Source organism: Cyprinodon variegatus, unplaced genomic scaffold (assembly GCF_000732505.1).
Source record: "Cyprinodon variegatus isolate N-32 unplaced genomic scaffold, C_variegatus-1.0 Scaffold480, whole genome shotgun sequence".
NCBI classification, from domain to species: Eukaryota; Metazoa; Chordata; class Actinopteri; order Cyprinodontiformes; family Cyprinodontidae; genus Cyprinodon; species Cyprinodon variegatus.
The window spans coordinates 300,605-322,787 of record NW_015150933.1 but is presented as its reverse complement, the minus strand read 5'-3'; the positions used below and the strand labels follow the sequence as shown (position 1 = coordinate 322,787).

At 39.3% G+C, this 22,183-nt stretch overlaps 2 protein-coding genes across 3 annotated transcripts in view; one reads left to right on the top strand and one right to left on the bottom strand.

The window, feature by feature from the left end:
• Positions 1–16,701: 16,701 nt before the first annotated feature.
• On the top strand, positions 16,702–19,010 carry ankrd63 (ankyrin repeat domain 63). Its single transcript, XM_015389949.1, has one exon. The coding sequence runs from the start codon at positions 16,795–16,797 to the stop codon at positions 18,403–18,405; it is 1,611 nt and encodes a 536-aa protein (XP_015245435.1). The 5' UTR covers positions 16,702–16,794; the 3' UTR covers positions 18,406–19,010.
• A 478-nt stretch (positions 19,011–19,488) lies between these two features.
• pak6 (p21 protein (Cdc42/Rac)-activated kinase 6) overlaps positions 19,489–22,183 on the bottom strand; it is a 28,940-nt gene continuing 26,245 nt past the window's right edge. Inside the window, exon 8 of one of the 2 annotated variants that reach the window (XM_015389947.1) lies at positions 19,489–20,287. In XM_015389947.1, coding sequence (XP_015245433.1) covers positions 20,120–20,287 — 168 coding nt within the window. In that variant the 3' untranslated portion in view covers positions 19,489–20,119. The remainder of the gene's footprint in view (positions 20,288–22,183) is intronic. The other variant, XM_015389946.1, reaches the window with a different exon arrangement.

The following is a 22,183-nucleotide window of genomic DNA, read 5'->3' as shown; positions in this document are numbered from 1 at the left end:
AAATGTACCTTATGGGTCATATCAGAACCACAGAAAAATGAAAACATAACTTCAGCTCCCAAAGTTGTCCTTAAGCTTTCAGGCAGAAACAAAAAAAAGTGAGCTCACCATCTTAAAACACTATGGCTCAGTGAGGTCACCAAGAGCTCATATCAACCCAAACAAACACTCACTCACACATTTAGGCCCCTTCTCACGCTTCAATAAATCCCTTGCTGCAGTTTGATACCATCACTCTGGTGTACTAATCAATGGTTGGGATCCCTGTCCAGTTATAAATCTTTTCAGTCAGTACTTATACTAAGCCTATTATCAAAGTTCAGTTTGTGCTCCATTTCCAACCAATCTCTTTGGCTGCTCTCAGCCAATTTTATTTTATTTCTCTCTCCAGGTTTTCTGCACCTGCTGGAAAAATAATTTGTACACATCTTACACAAAATACAAGAGACTTTTCCCAGCCTGTACTGTGAAAAAATGTTAACATTCAAGGATTGTTAAAAAAAACACAGTCTGCAAAAACATCATAATTAAACAAAACAACCTCCTAATTCCCCTTTTCTCGACCTTCACAAATATTATGCCTGCATACTGTCAGCTTCATTGTCGCCGTATACAAGCAGGGCAAAAATAAATAATCTTGCAGGTTTTTTACTTAGAAAGGCAATTGAACTGTTCATCAGTTAGTCAACAGTGACTCATGGCATTCGGGAAAATTATTAGAATGTTCTACACATTTTCTACTCACTTTTCTACACTGGGTTCCCATTGAATACTGCATAAACTTTGAAATTCAGGTCCTGACCTTTGGAGCCCTGCATGGACGGGCTGCTTGATTCAGCCTCACTTTTCTGCTCGCAGTCTGAGATCTGCTGAAAATAATTTTTTAATGGTCCCTTGAACCCGAGAAGTGATAGGTCCTTCCAAGCTGTCGCACCCAGACTAAGGAATGCACCATCACTTTACCTGCACTTGATGAACTCCATGGATGATTTAAAAAACAAAAACAAACTAAAAATATTCTTTTTTAATCAAACATTTTAGACTCATTTTATCAATGGCTGCTGTGATTGTACTTATTTTGTCTACATGTATTTTGCATGGTGCTGTTTTGTATTTTATGCCTCATGCTATGATTGTATGTATTTTTCCTATATGTATTTTATATTGCGGTACTTTGTATTCTATGCCTCATATTGTACAGCACTTTGTGATGCTTGTCTGAGAAAGGAGCTATATAAATAAAAGGCACTTACTTACCGTATATACTTATTTACTTAGAATTTAAAGTTGTGCGAAGAAAGTGAGGATAAGATGAATAATGAAAGACAAGTGTTAGTACTGATTACTGATGTAAAGTAATCAGTTGGTCCAAACAGCATTATATTAACACATTAACATAACACTCTCTTACAATCTTTTGTATTCCTTATGGATTCAGACCAAACTGATAAAGAGATAATTAGAGTATTTTTACTGAAAAGGTTGTAATAGTTTTGCTTTATATATATATATATATATGTATTTTTGAACTTTTCAGAGTCAACTTTTTGACTCTGCACAGAGATATGTTTCATGCAAATTTTAAACTCTGCATTTCTCCTCAACCAGTAAAAAAAAAACGAACAAAAAAACAACACAAACTGCAAATCCTACGCTGTTTTAAAAAGTAAGGGTTTAACTTTCTTTTAAATAAAAGCACCTTCTAAGCCCTGCAGGTCTAATGCAGATTGTGATCTCTTAGGAGGGAGAACAGCTCCTTAATATGAATAATGATTCATATTCTTACAAATTAGCATTTTATTCTGACCGCATGGCGGGGGAAACAACACCTACTGGCGGTGATGACTGTCCAGTCTGGTTTCAGTAATTCCCAGTTTTATAGAAGTTAGTCAAAAGAGGAAGAGCCATGACTACATTTGAGATAATATATTGTTTTATACTTATTACAGGTAGATGGTAAGGGGAAATCAGATAGAGATCTTCCAGGCTCACATGCCTACAAAAGCAGCGACCCACCTGAGCAAAATATAACTGCTATCCATACTCATAGGGTCAGTCAGTGAGAATGAGAAATATGAGAGGATATATTGGTCATTGAGGCCCATTTAAACTGTTAAGGTTCTGTCTGCCTCTTTTTGCCAGCTTCTTCAAGCTTCTAGGTTTATAGGTACATTTGGAACATTATGTCTTTTCTGACTCACAGTAACACTTAATTACAATGTATTTTTCTCTCCATCAAATGCGAGATCTGTGATGGATCAAGTGCTGTAGTAAAAGGCAGGAGGATTACAGCGAATACAGGTAAAAACCTCTCAGACACAGAGACATGTTCCAGCTTAATGTCAGCTTTGCCAACAGTGCATCTACCTCAGTGAGAGCCACTTGTTTCCACTCACATGTATGCATTCATTACTGAGCTGAGCTTTTTTTTTCTCCCTTTGACTCACTATCAGAAAAGTTCTGTCCATTTTATCCCTGTTTTTCTTCTTCTGTCGCCCCTATCTTCTGAATTAAACATTTCTTAAAAAGGAGGACCGGGACAAATCAACGGGGAAAACATCTTGTGCTTGCGAGTGCTGCCACCTCATGCGCAGCACAGATGAACTGTTCAGAGTGTGAATCCAGTCAGCTCTGAATGACTCAGGCAGGCCTTGCATAAGGCAGAGACTCACAAGTCCGTCCCTTTTCCAGCTGGAGAGAAATGATCAGTAATTTTTAACCATTAGGTGACAGTTGGCTTCAAGATTAGAGGGAAGTCCAAAAATGGAGGAAACCACCTCATCCACCCATTTCTTCCGCTTATTCCAGCAGGATCGTGGTGGGGCTGGTGTCTATCTCCAGTAGTCTATGGGCGTAAGGCGGGGTACACCCTAGACAGATCACCACACTGTCTCAGGGCAACACAGAGACTCACAGCCATGCTCACACACACACACACACTAAAACCAAAATACAATTTAGAGGTGCCAATGAAGCTAACAGTCAGGTTTTTGGACTGTGGGAGGAAACTGAAGTACCCAGAGAGAACCCACATGACAGGGAGAACATGCCAACTCCATGCAGAAATACGTTGGATTGGGAATTGAACCCGGAGCCTTCTTGCTGCAAGGCAACAGTACACTCCACATATTTTGCTCATTTAAAAATATAATGATTAATCTAAAAACAGCAAAGAAATAAGACTGAATTGCAGAGAAGAATGTTAATAAAAATCAGTCATATGAGCAAAATGGGACCAGAGTTATAATTTTCTTGGAAATTTCATTCTAGTTTAGCTTTATTTAGTTGTATGTATTTTTTTCTCTGATTAAGCTAATATGAAATAGTCTTTAGAATAGAACAGAAATATTTGATTTTTATGTTGTTTTTTTAGTTGCTTTTAATTAATTTTTATTTTAACAAGGCTTTGTTTTAGTTTAGTTTTTATTAGTTCTAGTATAAGTTTTGGTTTTCTTTAAATACTTTGGCTATTTTTAGGTGCATTATTAAGAAACATATTCACCTAAGACGTAGGTATTGCATTTATAAAATTGTGCATTTAAGCAAAAAAAAAGATACAATTCGAAGAAAAAAAGCTTGTTTAGTTACAGCTGATGTTTACTGAGTCTTGTTCATTAAACATTTCACATTAGATTGCAGGGCTTTTTAAAAATGAAACATGAACATGAAAACAAAGTGTAATTATATAATTGTAGTATATATTGTTAGTTATAAACACAATAGTCTTAGATTTTCCATTTGAATTATGTCTTTTTTTCTATTTCAATTTTTGTTCTTTTGTTAGTTTTAATTAACTATAATAAGCCTAATAGGGACATACCTTCAAAAACATGTAGGTCTAACTAAAGGTGCTGAACACATGCAAGTTAATTTTGAAAATTGTTTATCATCCAATTCCCCACTTGTGCATCTTTGTGCAGGTCTTTCTCATAAAATCCAAGTAACAAACAATTTGTAGCTTTAACATGACATTATATAACAAAAGTTTAAGGTTTTAAATGCATCTGCAACAAAAAAAAGCTCAAACATTAGTCAGTGTTCAGCTTTTCTTTTTGATCATAGATATGAAAAATTATCGATGAAAAAAAGACACTCATTTATACAGTAAATAAGACAACTGCAACTCTAAGCAACACAACACACATGATAAACTCTGAGTTTTATTGTGTAACTTATGGGAAGTATTAACTATATATTTAAGATTGCTGTTTCCTGCCTGAGGAATATGACGCGGCCTGCAGTCATGATCCAGAATCTGCCCTGGCTTGAAGTGGATGCCATCCTGAATGAATACTAAGCACCAACACCACCCACATAAACACCACCTGCTGAGACTTCGCTGTCACATGGTGCATCAGTCTGCTGATAGTTCTTTGTCCCTTGGAAGAAAATAAGACATCATTAGGAATTTTAGATGTAATATTAATTTGCATGTTAGGAGGTTTTCATGGGTGGGTGGTGGTGGTGGTGGGGGGGTTATCATTTAATCATGTTTAAATTACAGTCATGATGTTCAGGCTGCTAATGAGTGCTCCTGGCACTCACCATCTTTTCAGTCACATGAGAGGCTGTGAGAGGAGCCCTCACCTTCTCACAGATGCTAATCATCACATCTATAGAGGTTATACTTAAATTCACAGGGATGACACCCACACACCTCAAACCAATGATAGAGAGGCTCTCTAAAAGCAAGATTTCACTGTCCTTGGGTCTCTTTTTATGATTTATATGTGGGTGGGGGGGTTGTTTAGTTGTTGTTTTTACACTATTTTGAAATAGTTCTGTTGCATAACATATCTCCATGGCTCTAATCTATCTTGGTTTAGTAGCATCTGTGCAACCATGAGTTTAAAACACAGAGATGTGAGATGTATTCGGAGAATAGCAGCTGCCCTTGTTATATAATCATGAGGATGCTTATCTTAAAGGGGCATAGTCACTTTGACATGTTTGTAAATCTATATGCAGGTAACCCACTGACATATAATGTTTTTTTTTTTTAAATTGCAGTGTCCTGCTATCATATTATTTGTTATTTTGTGTTTTAAAATGTGTTTTCGCTCATTTTGTCAGTATATAACACCGTTTTGTACAGTATGTATGTAAGGGGTTAAAAGGCATCCTGGACATAGGGAAGGAAGAACTGCAGCGAAGTTGTGAAAATAATGAAGATAAGTCCAAGATCCAGCATCAAAAAATATCTAATTCCAAGAAAGGTAAGACTAAAATGCCACTGATTCAAAGTATAAAATCTGTTGTTCATGGAAGCTGGAGCTAAGGCTGTGTTGAATAAATTTATATTCAATGCCCATCCAGGTTGGACGTCACGCCATATTAATGTTGTGAATAACTGTTATTATGTTCTATTCCCGGCCAGCTGGGAATTCATATTAGGTTCTAAAACTTTAAGACGTTTATTTCCCTCCCCGGTAGGGGTGGCAAATAAACATATTTCCGTTTAAAACTCTTAACTAAAACTAGTGAAACTCAACTAAACTAAACTACAAAGTACAAAGAGGAAGGGAAACATGGTTGGAAACCATATTACAGTTTAAGATGGATTTTATGTTTTAAAACCAAAGGGGATATGATCAAATTAGCTTTTCACTAATTTAGAGCAATTGGAATGTTTTCCAAATAATGTTTTATTAAATTATTTGCTTAATCAGGAACCAGTAACCTTTAGTTAAATGATTCTTTACCCTCTTTGAAATAGCTAGCAGCGAACCAATATGAGGATTCCATTTAATGACTTTTGGTCATATTTGCTAATTGGAATGTAATGAGCATAAGAGGAACGCATGAACACTAATGTTATATCAATGTTTAAACCCTTAGTGAAATAAAGCTTGGCTAAGCAACAGCTCAAAACATATTACTGTTGCATAGTGTAGCATGCAGTCCATCCTGTTAGATTTGTCTTTACTCATCAGTAAACTCATGAAATTATCAAAATCATCAAAAGACATATTGTTTGTTCTGTCCCTAATCGTGCCAGACCAGCAAACATTTTTGTCCATGTCCGTTTCGAAGGCTTGAGTTTTCATCCAGCAGCTTTGCAGGGCAGGCTTAGAGGAAACGTGGGTTTTCTTTTTCATGTGGCTCACACCAAGGGATCTTCAGGAGACGTTCTCCTCCAGTCTGGCTCTGCAGTTTCTGAAACTCAAGATAAACGTGTTCAAAAAGTCTGTTTTGCAGCAGTTCAGTTGAAAATAGGTGAAAAGTCACCTATCATGACTTATCCTTGATCATTCTGGAGATCTATGTCTTTTTCCTGGATCTCCATGATGGGTGCCTCTTCTGATGTGGACCCCCCTGGCAGCTTTATGGAAAAGAGAGAAAAAAATCCTGTGTGCTGTGGCCTTTACTGCTCTCAACACAGAGGGGGGTGGCAAGTCCCGCCTCTGGGAGGGGATTGCCTTGTGGTCCAAGTTGGCTTAAAAGTGTGTTGAGGTCTCACAGCTGCTCCATGAGCCAAAACTGCATCCTCTTCTCCGGTCATCATGTCAAGATCCAACATGGACACTGGTTCCCAATGTCCAAAACCACAATCATGGCACATGGCAAAACAGCTGCATTTATGGCAGGCTGCTGCAGAAAGTACATCCTCTGTTCTACTTTCTTGGTGAGGGGTGTGACTTGAGTTGCAGCAACTGGTGTTGGGCAGTGTTTCCCAACATTTTTTTAACCCATGTACCCCTTTGGGCATTTTGTCTTACCATGAGTACCCCCTCAATCAAAAGTGTTGGTTGTCCAAACGTGGAACTTACAATAACTGAAATAAAGACTATTTTACTTAATCTTTTAATTGTTATCATTGTGTTCTTTCCACCTCAAAGAAAAACAAAAAACATATATATATTGCCTGGAAGTTACAGTAGTAGGGAATCGAAATAAATACAAAATAAAATTATATTATAAAACCGTATTTATCAAACGGTAGCTCATCTGAATAATTCCCTTATAATCACATTTAACCTTGATAATTGGTTAAAAAAATATACAAAATACAAAAAAAATTTATAGTCAGATTGACTTAATTTGTTTCACTTGTTTTCATCAGGACACATTAGCTGCTTTGATGAGCTGATACCAGGCTGTTCTATACATCTAGTCTGTTCCTCTGCTTGGTTTTTATGTGTTTCACAGCTGCAGGTGAACTTAAACATATAAGAAAAACTTACTTTTTTGTTGATAAAAGCTTGTGGAATTTGTCAATTGGATCCTGACAAAAAAAAAAAGGTCAGAGCCCTATTTTATTTTACTACCAGAGAAATAAAATATTTTCACGTACCCCATGCACTGGTGTAGGAGACTAAACACAGGCAGCGCCGATGGTCCTGGAAAAGAACTGTTTTCCCAGCTTGACATGCTGTTTCCTGTCTGTCTGGAAGGTCTGGAATACACCTGCAGATGGAGTTTATTCAGTTTTACAGCTCTGATAGCATCTGATGAGAATTGGTTATCAAGGAAATACTTACTGAAAAGAATTTACACATTTTGTGCAAGGTTTTTTTTATCCTTGCATGTCCATAAGTTCTACTTGAATCATAAGAGTACAAGCTTTCTCCACTTAAGAGCTGAGTGGAACTTTGAAATGTTTGGTTTAACAAAAGAACAAGAACGGGAAGCAAGGAGCATTCCTATTACATCAAAAATGAAATTGCTAGGCCAAAAATACACAAAGTATTTCTTTAAAAGACAGTTGTCTACTCGCTCAAGTGTTATATGTCAGATGCCTCAATCTACTCTTTCCTCTTAGCAAGGACATGAAGAGGTACATATTCCAAAAATACTACTAACTTAAGGTTAGACATTTTCCTAAGTGATATTGTAACATCTGTTTTTATATGCTTAATTTACAAGAACAATAATGATAAAAGTGAAAAATATAAATAAATGATTAAATACAGCTTCTTTGAAAATGCGATACAAAACCTCTTTGAGGTGGAAACTTTGTATTGAGATTAGATTTATATAACAACCCTGCATATATATATATTTTATGCTCTGCATCACAGCAGCTAAGGTTCTACACCCACCATGTCAAGACGACGTGCATTTCATTTCAACCACTTAAGGCAGTTGAGTCACCAAGTGGCTCATTTTACAGAAAAGACATTCATATTGAGAGCCTATTTAAAAAAAATGACACTTTTTGTTGTTTCTCTGCTCAGTAAGCAGCGTGACTGGCTGGGCACGTGGGAGAGTGAGAACAGAGATGGCCTCTGGGCCATTAGGTCATCTAAGAAGAAGTAAATTCCTCTAGGCAGCTGTAGAATGGGCTGCCATTTACAAAACATTTGTGTCTTATATATGAACTCTACATGATATACTATTTCTCTTGTGTTTATCTGGCTGTATGGTTGTCTTTATGGCCATCGAATAGTTGAAAAGAGTAGAAGAGAAAATTAAAGCACCACAGATTAATTGTCCGAATTTGTTTAACATGTGGGGGATAAATAATGGACTGAAAAAAAAATCACTATGTTCATATTAGAGCTTCCATTTTGGGTGAAACTTGGCATTGAATGTTGTCTTAAAGTCCCCATGCAGTTGTTTTTCATTATGTCCTCCACTTTGAAACGACCGGAGCTGTTGTTTGCTGCTTCCGCTCTGACGCCGCTGAATACATTTACTCCAGGTGCGCCTGAGTGTTGCCCGTCTCTGCTCATTGTTGACATGAAGCAAATACATTGGTTGTCCATTTGTACAATTTATTGAGCTGTCAGATTGCTAGCGGCCCTGGGAAGCCACAAATAGCTCTTGTCAGGCAGTAGATGGAAAGGAAACTCTGCTGCGCTTCATCTTTTCCTCATCACTGCAGGGAAGGAGTTTCCATCAGACCTGAGAGATTAAAGGGAGCTACAAGTGGCTCTGAGGTAAAATTTATGAAAGTTTTGTGAATAAGGATTGACTTTTAACATTTAGACCTACACCTTTCCACTGCAGGACGCTATAGTAGGAATATATCATTTGAGTGAGCTGTTTGATGATAAATTAAGCTCACATCCAGGCGGTTGTCAAGATAGCTTGGATATTTCTGGGAGAAAGCAGATGGTTATTTCTTTAATTTGACCTGGAATGAAAAAAGTTGATGTTTAGATAGATTTTATCTAAAGCTGAAAGAAAAAAAGATTGCCAAAAACAAAAATGTACATAAAGCAGATAGCTAATCCAATACTTAAGGATTTTTTTTTTTTGCTGATCAGAATTCAATTTCCTGATAACATTTTCTCTAATATCTGTTATGAAATGTGATTGATGCAATCAGCAGGGCTTCATTATAACTTGTTCTCAGCAGGCATTGTTTCTAACTAATCATAAATTTTATTGTATTTTTGCTGCGACTAGCATCTAATACAAGAGTATGGAACTGTAATGGTTTAAGGGTTTTGAGGGTTTTGAATCAATCTCGTTTGACTTGTAAGGGGCATTGAGATAACATTAATATTCCCATATAACTCATATTCCCAGATGGAATATGAGTTACCTTTATAAAAATGTTTGCAATTTCACATTAGATACACTTACAGGTAGCCATACAGCTGCATTCTGTGCAGCCAGTTTTAATAAAATCACAGCATAATTTGATTAGCAATGTTTGAAAAATCTTTTTGATTGAAAATGTCTTACATGATCCTGGCGCTGATGATTGGTCTAATTACTCATATCATTCACCTGCCCAGCTCTGCCCAGTTGCTCATTACCTCTCAAATAAGCATTTTGTTAAACCTAACTGTCCTTCCGCCTCTCCTTATGTTCTGAACCTGCCATATACCTATAATTTCCCCTAACCATTTAAGGTTCCTTACATCTACAGAGATTTTGTGTTGGCTGAGTCCCTTGCTATACTTAGATATGATAGGCATGTACTTAATAAGAAATAATGGTGTGTTTGAGGTGAGACAGTCTGAGAATATCAGCTCTGCTAATAAACTTCCTGTTTTTTACTAAACAAAATTAAGGATGGCCTAAAAAACCCTTTTCTTCAGACAAATCATTGGATGAAAGAGACTGCTGATAAAATATCACTTTTAATTGAGTTCAGGCAGAAACAGTCACATTAATAATATAGAACATGTTGGAATATATTCTGACGTTTTACAGAAATTTGTAGCTATGGATTTTTCAAGTATGTCAACAAGGAATTGGTTTACTTGGAACAAACATTGCAGCAGATCAGTGGACAGTCCTATTAAAATTGGATGGTCTTTAAAAGTTTATCCAATTAAAACATAGTCATGCATTTAGGATCATTATTCTGCATTTCAATAGATTCTGATGATATGAGATAATTATGTGAAATCTGCTATAAAATAACTTAACTTTAGGCAAAACAAGCCTTCTTTATGCAAAATCTTGCCCCGATTTCTATTATCAAGTTGTCTTTTCAACAAAACATGCTTGGTTAGTGTTAATTTACAGTTGTCTGCTATGTCTGCTTGAGGGCTGATATTAAAGACCTCGAAGCTGAAAGGCTGAAAGAGTAGCCTGCTGTTTACCATCTGGATGAGGCAGCCAGGCAAACACGATTCAGTGCAATAATTGATGAGAGTGGAGGGGTACAAAGATAGTCAGGGGTCGGCCTCAAGCCCAATAGCATATCAGTAGCCCTGTTGATTGCTTCTTGTCACCTCCTTCACTTGCTTCAGTGTTAAATCTCTATAATTGTCCTCCTCTGTCCTTGTCTCTCTCTGGTTGTTTTTTCTTATGTAATGCATCTAAAATGTAAAAAAAAAAAAAAAAATCCTACAATATTTATATATTCATTTAACCTATTATCAATTTTGAAGAAAGCTTTTAGATTTTTAATGCATTTCAAAGCTTATGTTTTCAGATTAAAGTAGTGTTTGTTTGTTCTAAACAATGACCTCGTGTCAACTTTAGAGGTGATCCTCGCACCATGGTTACACAGTGACAGCAGGCCAGCTGCTGCCTCTTTCCAGGAACAGATAGTATGTGAAATCTCTATTCACTCAAGACTGCTGTGTCCTTGTATCAAATCAAAAGGGCATTAGAGGAATTGTGCGGACACACAGACACATTATTGTTCTGGTTGAATGCGAATTCATAATTTCAGTGCTTTTCTTCCCAGCAGGAGATTTTTATCCCCGACGGATCCAAACACAGAGCTACCTGACTTACAGAGCATGAGGACACAAACGTCTCACTGCATTTTGTTTGGGTTCTCAACAATAACATGTTCCGAGAAAGTAACTGCAGTTTAACTCAAAGGATACTCCTCAAAACAAATAGGTTCAGAGAATGGAAACAGAAATGCGGCATCCTGTTTGTGACAGTCCAACTCAGTTGACATCATTAGAAGCTGTTTTCAGTTAGGATGAGGATGACCCTGGAGACAGAGGGCATGTTGATTCACTGGTAACAAAACATTTTTAGCAACTAAACTTGGTTGTTATTGACTTTGAACTCAAGTTTCCTTCTGTATGCCTCACACTAATTTAATCCCAATTGTTACTTTCAAAGTTGCATCAGCAAATGCTGAGTTTCCATTTCAACATATTTTGTAATGAACCTATTGTCGCCAGCGCAGCTATGAGACAGCAGTCTCCCCGGTGGCTAATCAAGACATTTAGAGCTGAGGATAACACCTTAATTGACTCAGGCTTTAATTTCTAATCACGGATTCAGAGTGGGTTCGGCACTGGCTGGGCTGGCAGTGAATGGGAGATCAGGTATTTACCACGGCATCTCTGTTTTATTGCATGCATCTGTTCAATTATGAAGTTTCATGGCACACCCTCATTCACAGTTTGCATATTTCATCCACATGTCATTCATTTGTTGTAAGTTGCCGTCATGGACCAGTTAAACATTACACTTGAAGGAGAGAATAAGTTGCTTGTAATACCTGCTGGATGATTTTAAATAAGTTGCAATTAGTGGTAGGCTAATTTTATAGAGGATTTCAAGGTCTTGCCAGGCCAGAAATATTATACATGTAGGTCCTCCAACAAGTCTGTTTTTTTGCCTTTGGGCTTTCTCCTAGTTTAACATAAAAAAAAAAAAAAAAATCTCTATTTAGGAGCACTGAGGAGCCCTCTAACTCAGATGCCCAAAGTACTCCAATTTAAACAACTGGATGGAGAAATGGCTCCAAACAAACAGGTGTTAAAACATTTAATTTCCAGGCAGTTTTGCAGCTAAACAATTCCAAGTGAGTTTTAAGTAATTACCTAGTAAGTTCCAAAATGGTAACCAGCAAGTTTCAGGAAGGTAACCAGCAGTTCAAGCAAATAAAAAAAATTAAATAAATAAATAAAGCACATACAAAAGGAAAACAAAAACAAAGTAGCAATCAAAACTTAAACAATCAAAAAAAAAAAGAGTTTATTTTGTTTTTAATAAACCACCGCTAATAGACATAAGTGACATTTTTTTTAAAGCCAACAAAATTGAAGACTTGATTTGTTCAACCCATTTATATTCACTACTATTGTATTACATTGGACAGTTTAACACAATTCTGATTTTTTTGAGCTGTACTTGAAAATGAATAGTTTATATCCTGTCATTTACACCATTTCCTCGCTATTAACAGCTGTAAGGTAAAGCAACCTAAATTAGGGTACATGTCCAAAGCATAAAAGGCTAAGTGATCAGGATTAGATAACCATCCCTACTGTCGATAAATATATGCTTATGTTTGCTAAAAAGTTAATCTTCCTCCAGCTATTTTTTTTAAATGGAGATTTAAACAAATTCTGCTCTAACCCTAAATCCAAAGTTATAGAACAGTCTAATCTCCATTCGTCAAGAGTGCAGTGTTAAGCTTGATTTAACAGGACACTGAGCATTGAAGTAGCTCTTTAACAACTGTTTGCAGATCTTGACGTTCTGTTACTGGAACTACCAGATCCTATCAGAAAATGGAACTTCGCATACAGATAATAGGAAGGAGCAAAAAGTGCTGCATCTTACACAATAACGCAAGCACAGCTTGAAGCCTGACTGAGGATGCCTGCAATCCAAGCAGATACTGTGTATGTTTGTCTTTTACACAGCTTCCATAAGATGAGTGTGAACAACTTACAAAAAGTTCCTTCTTTTTCAAGGTGTAGGTTTTACTATTGTTTGTTTTAGATTATGGCTCGTATTTTTGAAGTATATAGAGGGAAAGGGTAATGTTGCATGCTTTCATTTGTAATTCTTTGACCACAAACGTGGAAGGTTTTAATGGTTCCATCATCGGTAATGTGTTGAAATGAGCAGCGTGTTCCAATGAAACCCCTCTGTGTAGGAGGCAAAGAGAGGCTTATGTCATCAGCACCATCTCACTGAAATGTAAATACTGCTGTTTGTGAATATATTGACATTTTAGTATGTCATTTATCACAGTAATATTCTGGAACATTTGAACTTTTTGGAGAAAGGAGATGATATGTGACTGAAGTTCAACAGATTGAAGGTCAGTCAGCTCTGACCAGCTTCACTGTATCTGCAAAGGAAAGCATCCCCACACCATTATGCTGCCTCAACTATGTTTCAAGGAGAGTATTATATGTTTATCTAAACTTTCTTTGCACACGCTGAGCCAAGCCAGCATTAGCTTATGTATATGCTAATGCTGTTTGTTCACTTATGTTCTCAAACATACCAGGGCCTTCAAAAAACTGTTGGGTTTATACTTTAGATTACAAGCAGGAGGACTCTAATTAGCACTGTTTTCTTAAAGATTGCATTTAGGGTAGCAGAGTAAAAAAACCTGGACCAAGATGTCTACAAATACTCTGTAGCAGCATGGTAAATCGAAAGATTATGTTGAGGAGAAAGTAACAAACCTACAAAAAGAGATGAGGAGCAAAACACAGGCATTAAAACAGGCAATAGACACTGGGACTTGCTACATTTGTTATTCACATACAACCCTCTTATTAGCACCAAAATCTGGGCAGATCAGATTTTGAATCAATAGTTTTGCACTTTGTTATTGCACATTGAAACTGCCCGTAAAATTGAATTGCTGCCAGACACTGAAAGTTGGAGTTGTCCTGTAAAAAGAGGCAGAAACTCTGCCTCAGTGCACATTATTGATTATTTCTTCCATTGGGTACAACAGAATGCAGCTGAAAGAAACATAAATAACATTAAATAAATGAACATATTTTTGGAAAGTTTGTTCATATTGAGTGCACAGTGGCACTATTACTGTTGCCTCGCCTTGCATCAAGAAGGTCTTCGGTTGGATTCCTGGCCTTTTTGAATAGTGACCTGTTGAGGATAATAAGGGTTGGGTTGGGACGATAAGAAAAAACACCGCCTCCATACTTATTTGGACTTCTGGTAAGGATGTAGAGATGATGTGCAGTTCTGACTGCAGCATTTGCATCTAAAGCTAATTTTAAAACACTTGATGGAGTGGGAAGATCTTTTAGAAGATATTTTTTAATTAAGATAACAACTTGCTTTCCTGCTTAACTTACTTTACAGAGTTAGTTTTCACTAAATAACAAAAGTAAGTCTGTTAAAAAAAAAAAAAGGTCACATTTAGAAAAAAAAATTGCAGTGTAAGTTTATTCTTAAAAAGTATAAAAGATTCATCCATCCATCTTCTTCCGCTTATCCGGGGTCGGGTCGCGGGGGTAGCAGCTTCAGTAGGGAGGCCCAGATGTCCCTCTCCCCAGCCAGCTCCTCCGGGGGAACCCCAAGGTGCTCCTGGGCTAGCTGAGAAGCGTAGTCCCACCAGCGTGTCCTGGGTACTCAGTCAGAGCTGTAGATCACACCCTGATGAGGCCAATAGAACCTCATCATCTGCAAAAAACAGGGACGTGATCCTAAGGTCACCAAAACAGATCCCCTCAACACCTTGGCTGCACCTAGAAATTCTATCCATAAAAGCTATGAACAGAATCGTTGACAAAGGACAACCTTGCTGGAGTCCAACCCTCACCGGAAAAGAGTACAACTTACTGCCGGCAATGCAGACCAGGTTCTGACACCGGTCATACAGAGACCTAACAGCCCCTATTAAAGGGCGTGGTACTCCATACTCCTGGAGTACCCCCCACAGGACCCCCCGAGGGACACCGTCACACGCCTTCTCCAGATCCACAAAACACATTTAGACTGGTATGGCAAACTCAAGATTCAACTATCCGACAGACTCTACTTTCCTGAACCCTGGAATAGACCTTACCAGGGAACCTTAAGAGTGTGATTCCTCTGTAGTTGGAACACACCCTCTGGTCCCCTTTTTAAATAGGGGGACCACCACCCCAGTCTGCCAATGAAGGGGAACTGCCCCTGATGTCCACGCAATGGTGCAAAGTCGCGTTAACCAACACAACCCCACAACATACAGAGCCTTAAGGTACTCAAGGCGAATCTCCTCCACCCCTGGGGCCTTGCCCCAGAGGAGGTTTTTAACCATGTCGGTGACCTCAGCATCAGAGATGGGAGAACCCAACCCAGAGCCCCCAGGCTCTGCTTCCTCAATGGAAGATGTGTTAGTGGAATTAAGGAGGTCACCAAAGTACTCAGCCCACTAACACACGACGTCCCGAGTCGAGGTCAGCAACACACCACCCCCACTATATAAATTGCAGTACCATCACTATAAATAGTGATGGTACTGCAATGCTCCATAAATAGCTGTATGGAAGTCTTTCTCAATGGCCTCTCCGAACTCTTACCGTGAACCAGTTTTTGCCTCAGTGACCAGCCAAGCTTCTGGAGTCTCACAGGGTAATAAAGCCCGATGGGACTCCTTCTTCAGGTTGATAGCTTCCCTCACTGGTGCTGTCCACCAGTGTTTTCGAGGGTTGCCGCCACGACAACTTTGCAGCCACAGCTCCGACTAGCCGCCTAAAAAATTCATTCGATTTAACTTAATTCACTTCATTTAAGAGTTTTCAAAAATCAAGAGAATTTTTTGTCATCATTTGCACATCTTTATCATTCATACCAGTAGGTGTGAAAAGCACCAAACAAGGACATCAGATATATTATGAAAGCAACAAGAGGTTTGTCTCAGGCTAAACAACAACCAAGTTTAACAGATGCTTTCAGGGATTTCTTTAAAGAAAGCCATCAGATGTCAAACATCTTTTCAGCAAGTCCATTACAATATTGAAATGTAAGTCACATTTGTTTTCTTGCAAGCCTGGAAGGTTTTCACACTAGTTTATCCTTGCTACATTTCTGCATCTCTGTGCTATAAATAAATAAATAAATAATGAAAACATCCTTCAGGAAATATTGCCATTATGAAACCTTTAAATCTCAGAGTGCAAGAGAGCCTTATAGTCTAAAAACATCACACAGGGATCTGAGACTAAAGTGAACCACAGAGAGAAAGTGGATGATTTGGTGTATTTTTTTGATAAGGCAATTTTTGCTTTCCTAACTTTTAAACTTCACAGGCTGGTTTAATTTTTTTTATTTATTTACATAAAATAACAGATTTTAGTAATTTGCCTCAGACAACAATAAAAAGTTATCCTTTTATTTTACAAACCTGACATGAAAAACACTGGTCATTTTTTTTCTCCTTGAGCAATTATTCTGTTCAAATAGCTTATATTTCTCTCCAGGCAGAGAGTGCTCAGGCTGAATGGATGCTGCCACTGCATAATGGTCCTCAGACGTTTGTTGCCAAGGAAACGTTGGGAGGGCATGTGGAGAGAGAGGTATAAAAACACTGGCAGCTCCACTCTGGCTCTTACTCTGTGGCGAATGCACTGGCTGTCATCACAAAGAGGTGTTGGACAATTCATCACAGACGTCCCTTCTCAGTTTGTCGGCTCTTCTCCACAAGTGAGTGTGTGGAAGATGATGAGGCCAAAAGATCTACGCCAGGGCTCTGGTACCAAAACCTTCCTAGATGCAATGCACGGCGGTAAAGTCCACCTCGCGCGCTTCATCCTGGATGCCTTGGATGGACGCATCATCAACTCAAAAACTGAGAATAGTCGCACCCCGCTTATGTATGCTGTATGCCTGCAAGACCCTGGGACCAGAACCAAGTTCACGCAGCTGCTGCTGGAGAAAGGGGCAAATGTCAATTGTCAGGATGAGGATGGCCGCACAGCACTGAGCCATGCCTGTGAGGTGGGTCACTTGGACGTCATCAAACTTTTGGTGCAGTTCAGTGCCGACCCAGATGTCACTGATGCTTGGGGAAACAGTGCCCTCATGTACGCTGCCTTTTCTGGACATAGTCAGGTGCTGGAGTTCCTGGTGAGGGCTTTCAAAAGACTGGGGCTGGGGTTAGACAGGACCAACAATGCTGGACACTCAGCTAAAGAAATAGCCAACTTTTTTGGGCACAACCAGTGCGTCCAGATATTGAATTTTCCTTGCAGAAAGGGTGTTTGCAGAGATGATCCACCTGCTGATGAGTTAAAAGCTGTTGAAGTAGAGCGCCGCCTTCCAAATAGGCTTCCGAGGCATGTTCTTGAGAGGTTTTCCAAGCAATCAACAGATGAAGAGCAACTGCCAGATGTGTTTCAGGGACAGACAAAAACAGGAGAAAGCACTGGACTGCGGAGTCGCTTCAGGTGTCCCAGGAGTCAGTCTCAAGAGTATAATCACTGCAACAGCTGGGTTCTGCCTCCTCAGATAGAGAAAAGTCCAACTGAGGAGGATCACAGCATTCTCATCACAGCCAAACAGCTGCAAAACTGCCAGATTAGAGAGTTAAAGGGGTCAAAATTAATGAACTTTGTTCCTGAGCAAAGCCAGAGAGACATCAGTCGAGATGTTCGCCTTCCAGAGCAAAAGCAAGAGATTTTTCCTCTCTGGGGAAAGGCAAAATCGTTTAACCTGGACCTTCTGAGCAGCAGAAAGCAGTCCTATCAGGGTGATGTACGTGACATGAGGCTGTCAGCCAGCAAATTAAAGAGAGCCTCGCTACAGGATGACAGATGCCTGATAGACAAGATTGAATGTCAAGGGAAACCCCCAGCTCTGATAAATGAAGGCAGCAAAATTGCTTCAGCACCAAAACCTTTTTTGAACAGCATGGCTCAGCCTGGGAAAGCCCTCCCAGAGAAACTCAAATCTGAAAAAGAAGAAGCTAACGAGAGGGCAACATTAAGCCGAAGAGGGCAACAGAAGAGAGGAAGCCTCGGCTCAGTGTCCCGACACAACAAACTCCTTTTCCCCAGGGAGGAGATTGAGTCGGAGAAGTTCCCGAGCCATACCCCAGGGTTCATGGGCCTGGGGACCAGACTGCTGCGTCGGTTCACTGCTCCAGAGTTTATGAGGATGGTGATCGACTGTTCCTCTGGCTCCTCAAACGGAAGAGGTCGAATGTCTCGCTCTGAAACCTACCCTCTGTCAAACACACACCAGCAGGTCAACAGTCAGCCGAGCGTTGACAGCATCAGCGCTGTGAAGTGTGAGTTTGAAAGCTACTCGTCTCAGTCTACAATCGGTTAGACAAAGATTTATTTCTAAAAACAGAATGCCTGCTCATGTTGCTTATTTTTTGCACTTGATTTCTAACATTTTCAATTCTAAGATATCTGATGGTTTGATGAAAAAAAATTAAAAAGAATACCTTTCTTTTGTTACCTTTTGAAGATTTTCAATATGAGCATAAAATGTTAAATGCAAATGGCTCATTTGCAACAGGATGTGCCACCATATATGAAAAATGTATAATTTCTTTATAGATTTCCTTTTCCATTTTGCATTTACATCACATGGACCAAAATGGGAAAAAAATGCTTTTGTGTCTTGAAGAAAATATGTATTTTGCTTTAAAAAATCTGTGACTGTACATACTAAATGCCTAATAAAACAGTATAACCTCTTCAGTTTTTGTCCCATTCATTTGCATTTTTCTTCTCATATACAAATAATTAAATCATATCACATTTAGAGTTCTGTATGCATTATTTATTGATTTATACAAAATTTAAACGCATTGCTCTCTTTGTCATGAATGATCCACACAGGAATAGAAACACACAAAACAAGTGTATCCGTGTCGAATTACAAAGACTATGTGCAAAGTTTGAACTGGGCAGGAAGGTGTCCTGCAGCACTACATGCCAGGCCTGTGTGCTTTGTGTAGGCAAACAAATGCAAAAACAGCCCCCCTCCACACACAACCAGCACACCCTCACACATACACATACATCCACGTCATAATCAGTATCGCTGCACACATCTTCTGGCTTTTCATTTTTTGTCACATCTGTCACAATACAAAGAGGGTCGTATCAACAATGATGGAAGGTGTGTGCCTAACACACACCTGCTGCTTCATACATACATACACACCTATACACTCACATTTAAGGAAATTAAAGTACAGTTTGAACTTAGCAGTGGAAAGAACCCTAATATCAAGGATTTCTATTTACATTATTAATGTGTCTATGTTTTGAGTCCATATGAATTTATTATTTAACTATTCGCATTTTCACATCATACAAACAACCTACAACACCTTTTTTATAGAAATAATGAAATATGTAAAAGGAGTAAAAGAGGAGAGTGGCACTGTTTTTTTTTCCAGTGGTCCAATAGTAGCAGCTGGGCTTTTATTTACCCATTTATTATGCTAATATAGAGAATTGTCTTTCGCATCTCCATTACATTTTCAAGCATTCACATCAGGCCAGGTGTGCCTCCATTTGGACATGCAAAGAGTGTGTCGTCGTCCAATTTCCACAACAGAGAGGATGTGCAGAGGTACCTTTATTCTGTCACAATGAGCTACTGTGGTTGGAGCCTAATGAGTTTTGCACAGCTTGCATTAATACCTACTCAAAACACCACAAAGGGGTTTTAGAGTAGTACTTGTTAGGAATATGTGAAAGATAGATTTCTGTTGTCAGTGCATCATGCACCATATTGTGCCATGTCAATCTGCTGAAAGTTGCAGGAAGCCAATTGAGTTGAGAGGTGAGGACTTGCATGCTGCCTTTAGCTCATTTCTAAAGTGCTTCTCACATGCCCCAGACTACGTCGCGCTTGACAAACAAACTAGCCGCCATGATGCTGGCAGCAGAGTGCTGCCTGGGTCTGCTTCCATGGAGCTGTCAACCACATTAGGATTGCTGGATCCTGTCCTCTTCATCAGGCCTGTACAGTACAGAGAAGGCTGAAGTTAGGCCGTTTGGGGAATTTTAACTCAAACGGGTCAGCAGCGAGACATGCGTTTCCGGTATTGTTCCACCAGTGGGACCAGGCACTGAGGTGAACCGCTCTGCAGCAGGAAGGGGTGCTCCAGCAAGTCAGTGGCGCTGGACCGCTCCAGAGGGTCACGAGTCAACATGCGATCCAGAAAGTCTTTGAGAACTGGAGAGATCTGAATGAAATAGAGAAACAAATACACTAGCGGTTAGCAATTCTGTGTAGCAGAAATAAATCCCCTGTACAGTGTTGTATAAAAGTATTCATACCCTTTGAACTTTTTCACTCACTAAAAAACCTCACTAATTAAAAATCTGAGGGAACTGGTTCTCCAGGCTTGACCTGCGCAGGGGAAGGTGATGGTGGGGCTTGGTCGAGGGGGCTTATAGTCCTGTACCTGACTCTGTGCCTCTCTGGCCTGGTGGCTGCTACTCCTCTGCCTTGCTAATGACATGCCTCTCTGCAGTACATTGGGCTGCTATAGGGTGACGCCTTCTTTCTGTGACTGCTGCAGCCTTCTGGAGCTGGCTCTGCCTGTCTTGAAGCTGCAGGCCTTCTACCGTTCTTGCTACTCTTCCAACTTTGCACCTCAAGGTTAAAACCTTGCTCATAAACCCCAACTCAACACAAACACACTAGTCTCTACAAACAGATTGTTGGGGGAGTGTTGGCCTAGTGGTTATAGCAGTACCCTTGTGCTCTGAGAAGGTTGCAAGTATCTGGTTTGCTCCCCACAGCCTCCACTCTGGATTCCTGAGCAAAAACCTTAACCCCACACTGCTCCCGGGGCGCCACACAATGGCAACCCACTGTGCCTCAAGGGGATGGTTTAAACGCAGAGAGTGAATTTCCCAATTGTGGGACAATAAAGGTAACCTGACTCCGCTAGATGGATTTGCTCCGCATATCCATCTGGAAACCTTCCGTTGAAGTAATTTTGGGAAGGGGCGAAAATACTGGTTAGCTGATTGGCCTATGTTGGTGATAGACGGGCCAAATAAACCAATCAGATCAATGAAGCATATGACGTAATAACAGAGCGACGACAAAAACACAACCACAAGCCAGGCTACTCTTGCCGAAACCACTCGGGAGAAGAGCAAAAACATCTTTTCCTCTGAGAAAAGCCTCCAGAGCAGTGTTTTGCTCTTTTTTCAGTGAAGAAATACTCTGTAATTCCGATAAAACTTGCTCGATAGCGTTCTTTGGACTGAACTGTCGCGCTTCTCGTTGCGTCACACCTCAACCCGCCTCAAAGCCAACGCTGATTGGACGTTCGTTTGGTGAACGGCTCCAAATTTTCTTTAATGGAGAGTCTCCAGAATGATCTGCGAGTGAAACCTTTAAAGCTCGCGAGATCAGGATGGTCTCACGAGACTACAATAAAGGGGATTTCATTACATTTACATTACATTCACTCACCTACACACATTAAAAAACACACCCTAAATATTACTAATAGACACGTATCCCTAAACCTAATCTAAACTCCTCCTAAATCTAACCTCCTAAACCTAACCCTGACCTGAAAAGTACACTTTCCTTTATGGGGACCCAGAGTTTAGCACTTTCCTGAGAGATTGTCTCCACAAAATAAGAAATCCATAACCACACACTGACACAGAAATGGCCAAATGTCCTACAAACGCACCTTACTATTACATCAATGTGACGTGTCTACTTTGATGCTGGATCAAATGTCGTTCTAATAAAAGTCAGTCATGCAATTAGGACATCAAGTAGGAGCAAAACCGCCTTTAGTCAGACTTTAAGTCAAAACATCTAACCAGAGCATTTCCTTCCACATGTTTGTCCTGTTCTGACTAAATACAAACAGGATTTTTGCTTGGTTTTTCTAGACGTAATACTTTAGCTAGAAATAAAGCGACCTCTGAGGGCAATTGGTTGAACTAAACTTTGTTTGGAAGCACGGGAGTAAAACATGCGCATTTCTACATGTATGTACACATTTCTATATGTAAATGTTTTCCTAAACTTTGCAGTCAAAGATGATCTTGTGTTAATCTGTAACACAAAATTCATGGAGTATGAATATCTTAACAAAAATTCA

Bases quoted from the DNA above. Each gene is read 5' to 3' on its own strand.
- ankrd63 (XM_015389949.1), top strand. From the start codon at position 16,795: ATGATGAGGCCAAAAGATCTACGCCAGGGCTCTGGTACCAAAACCTTC.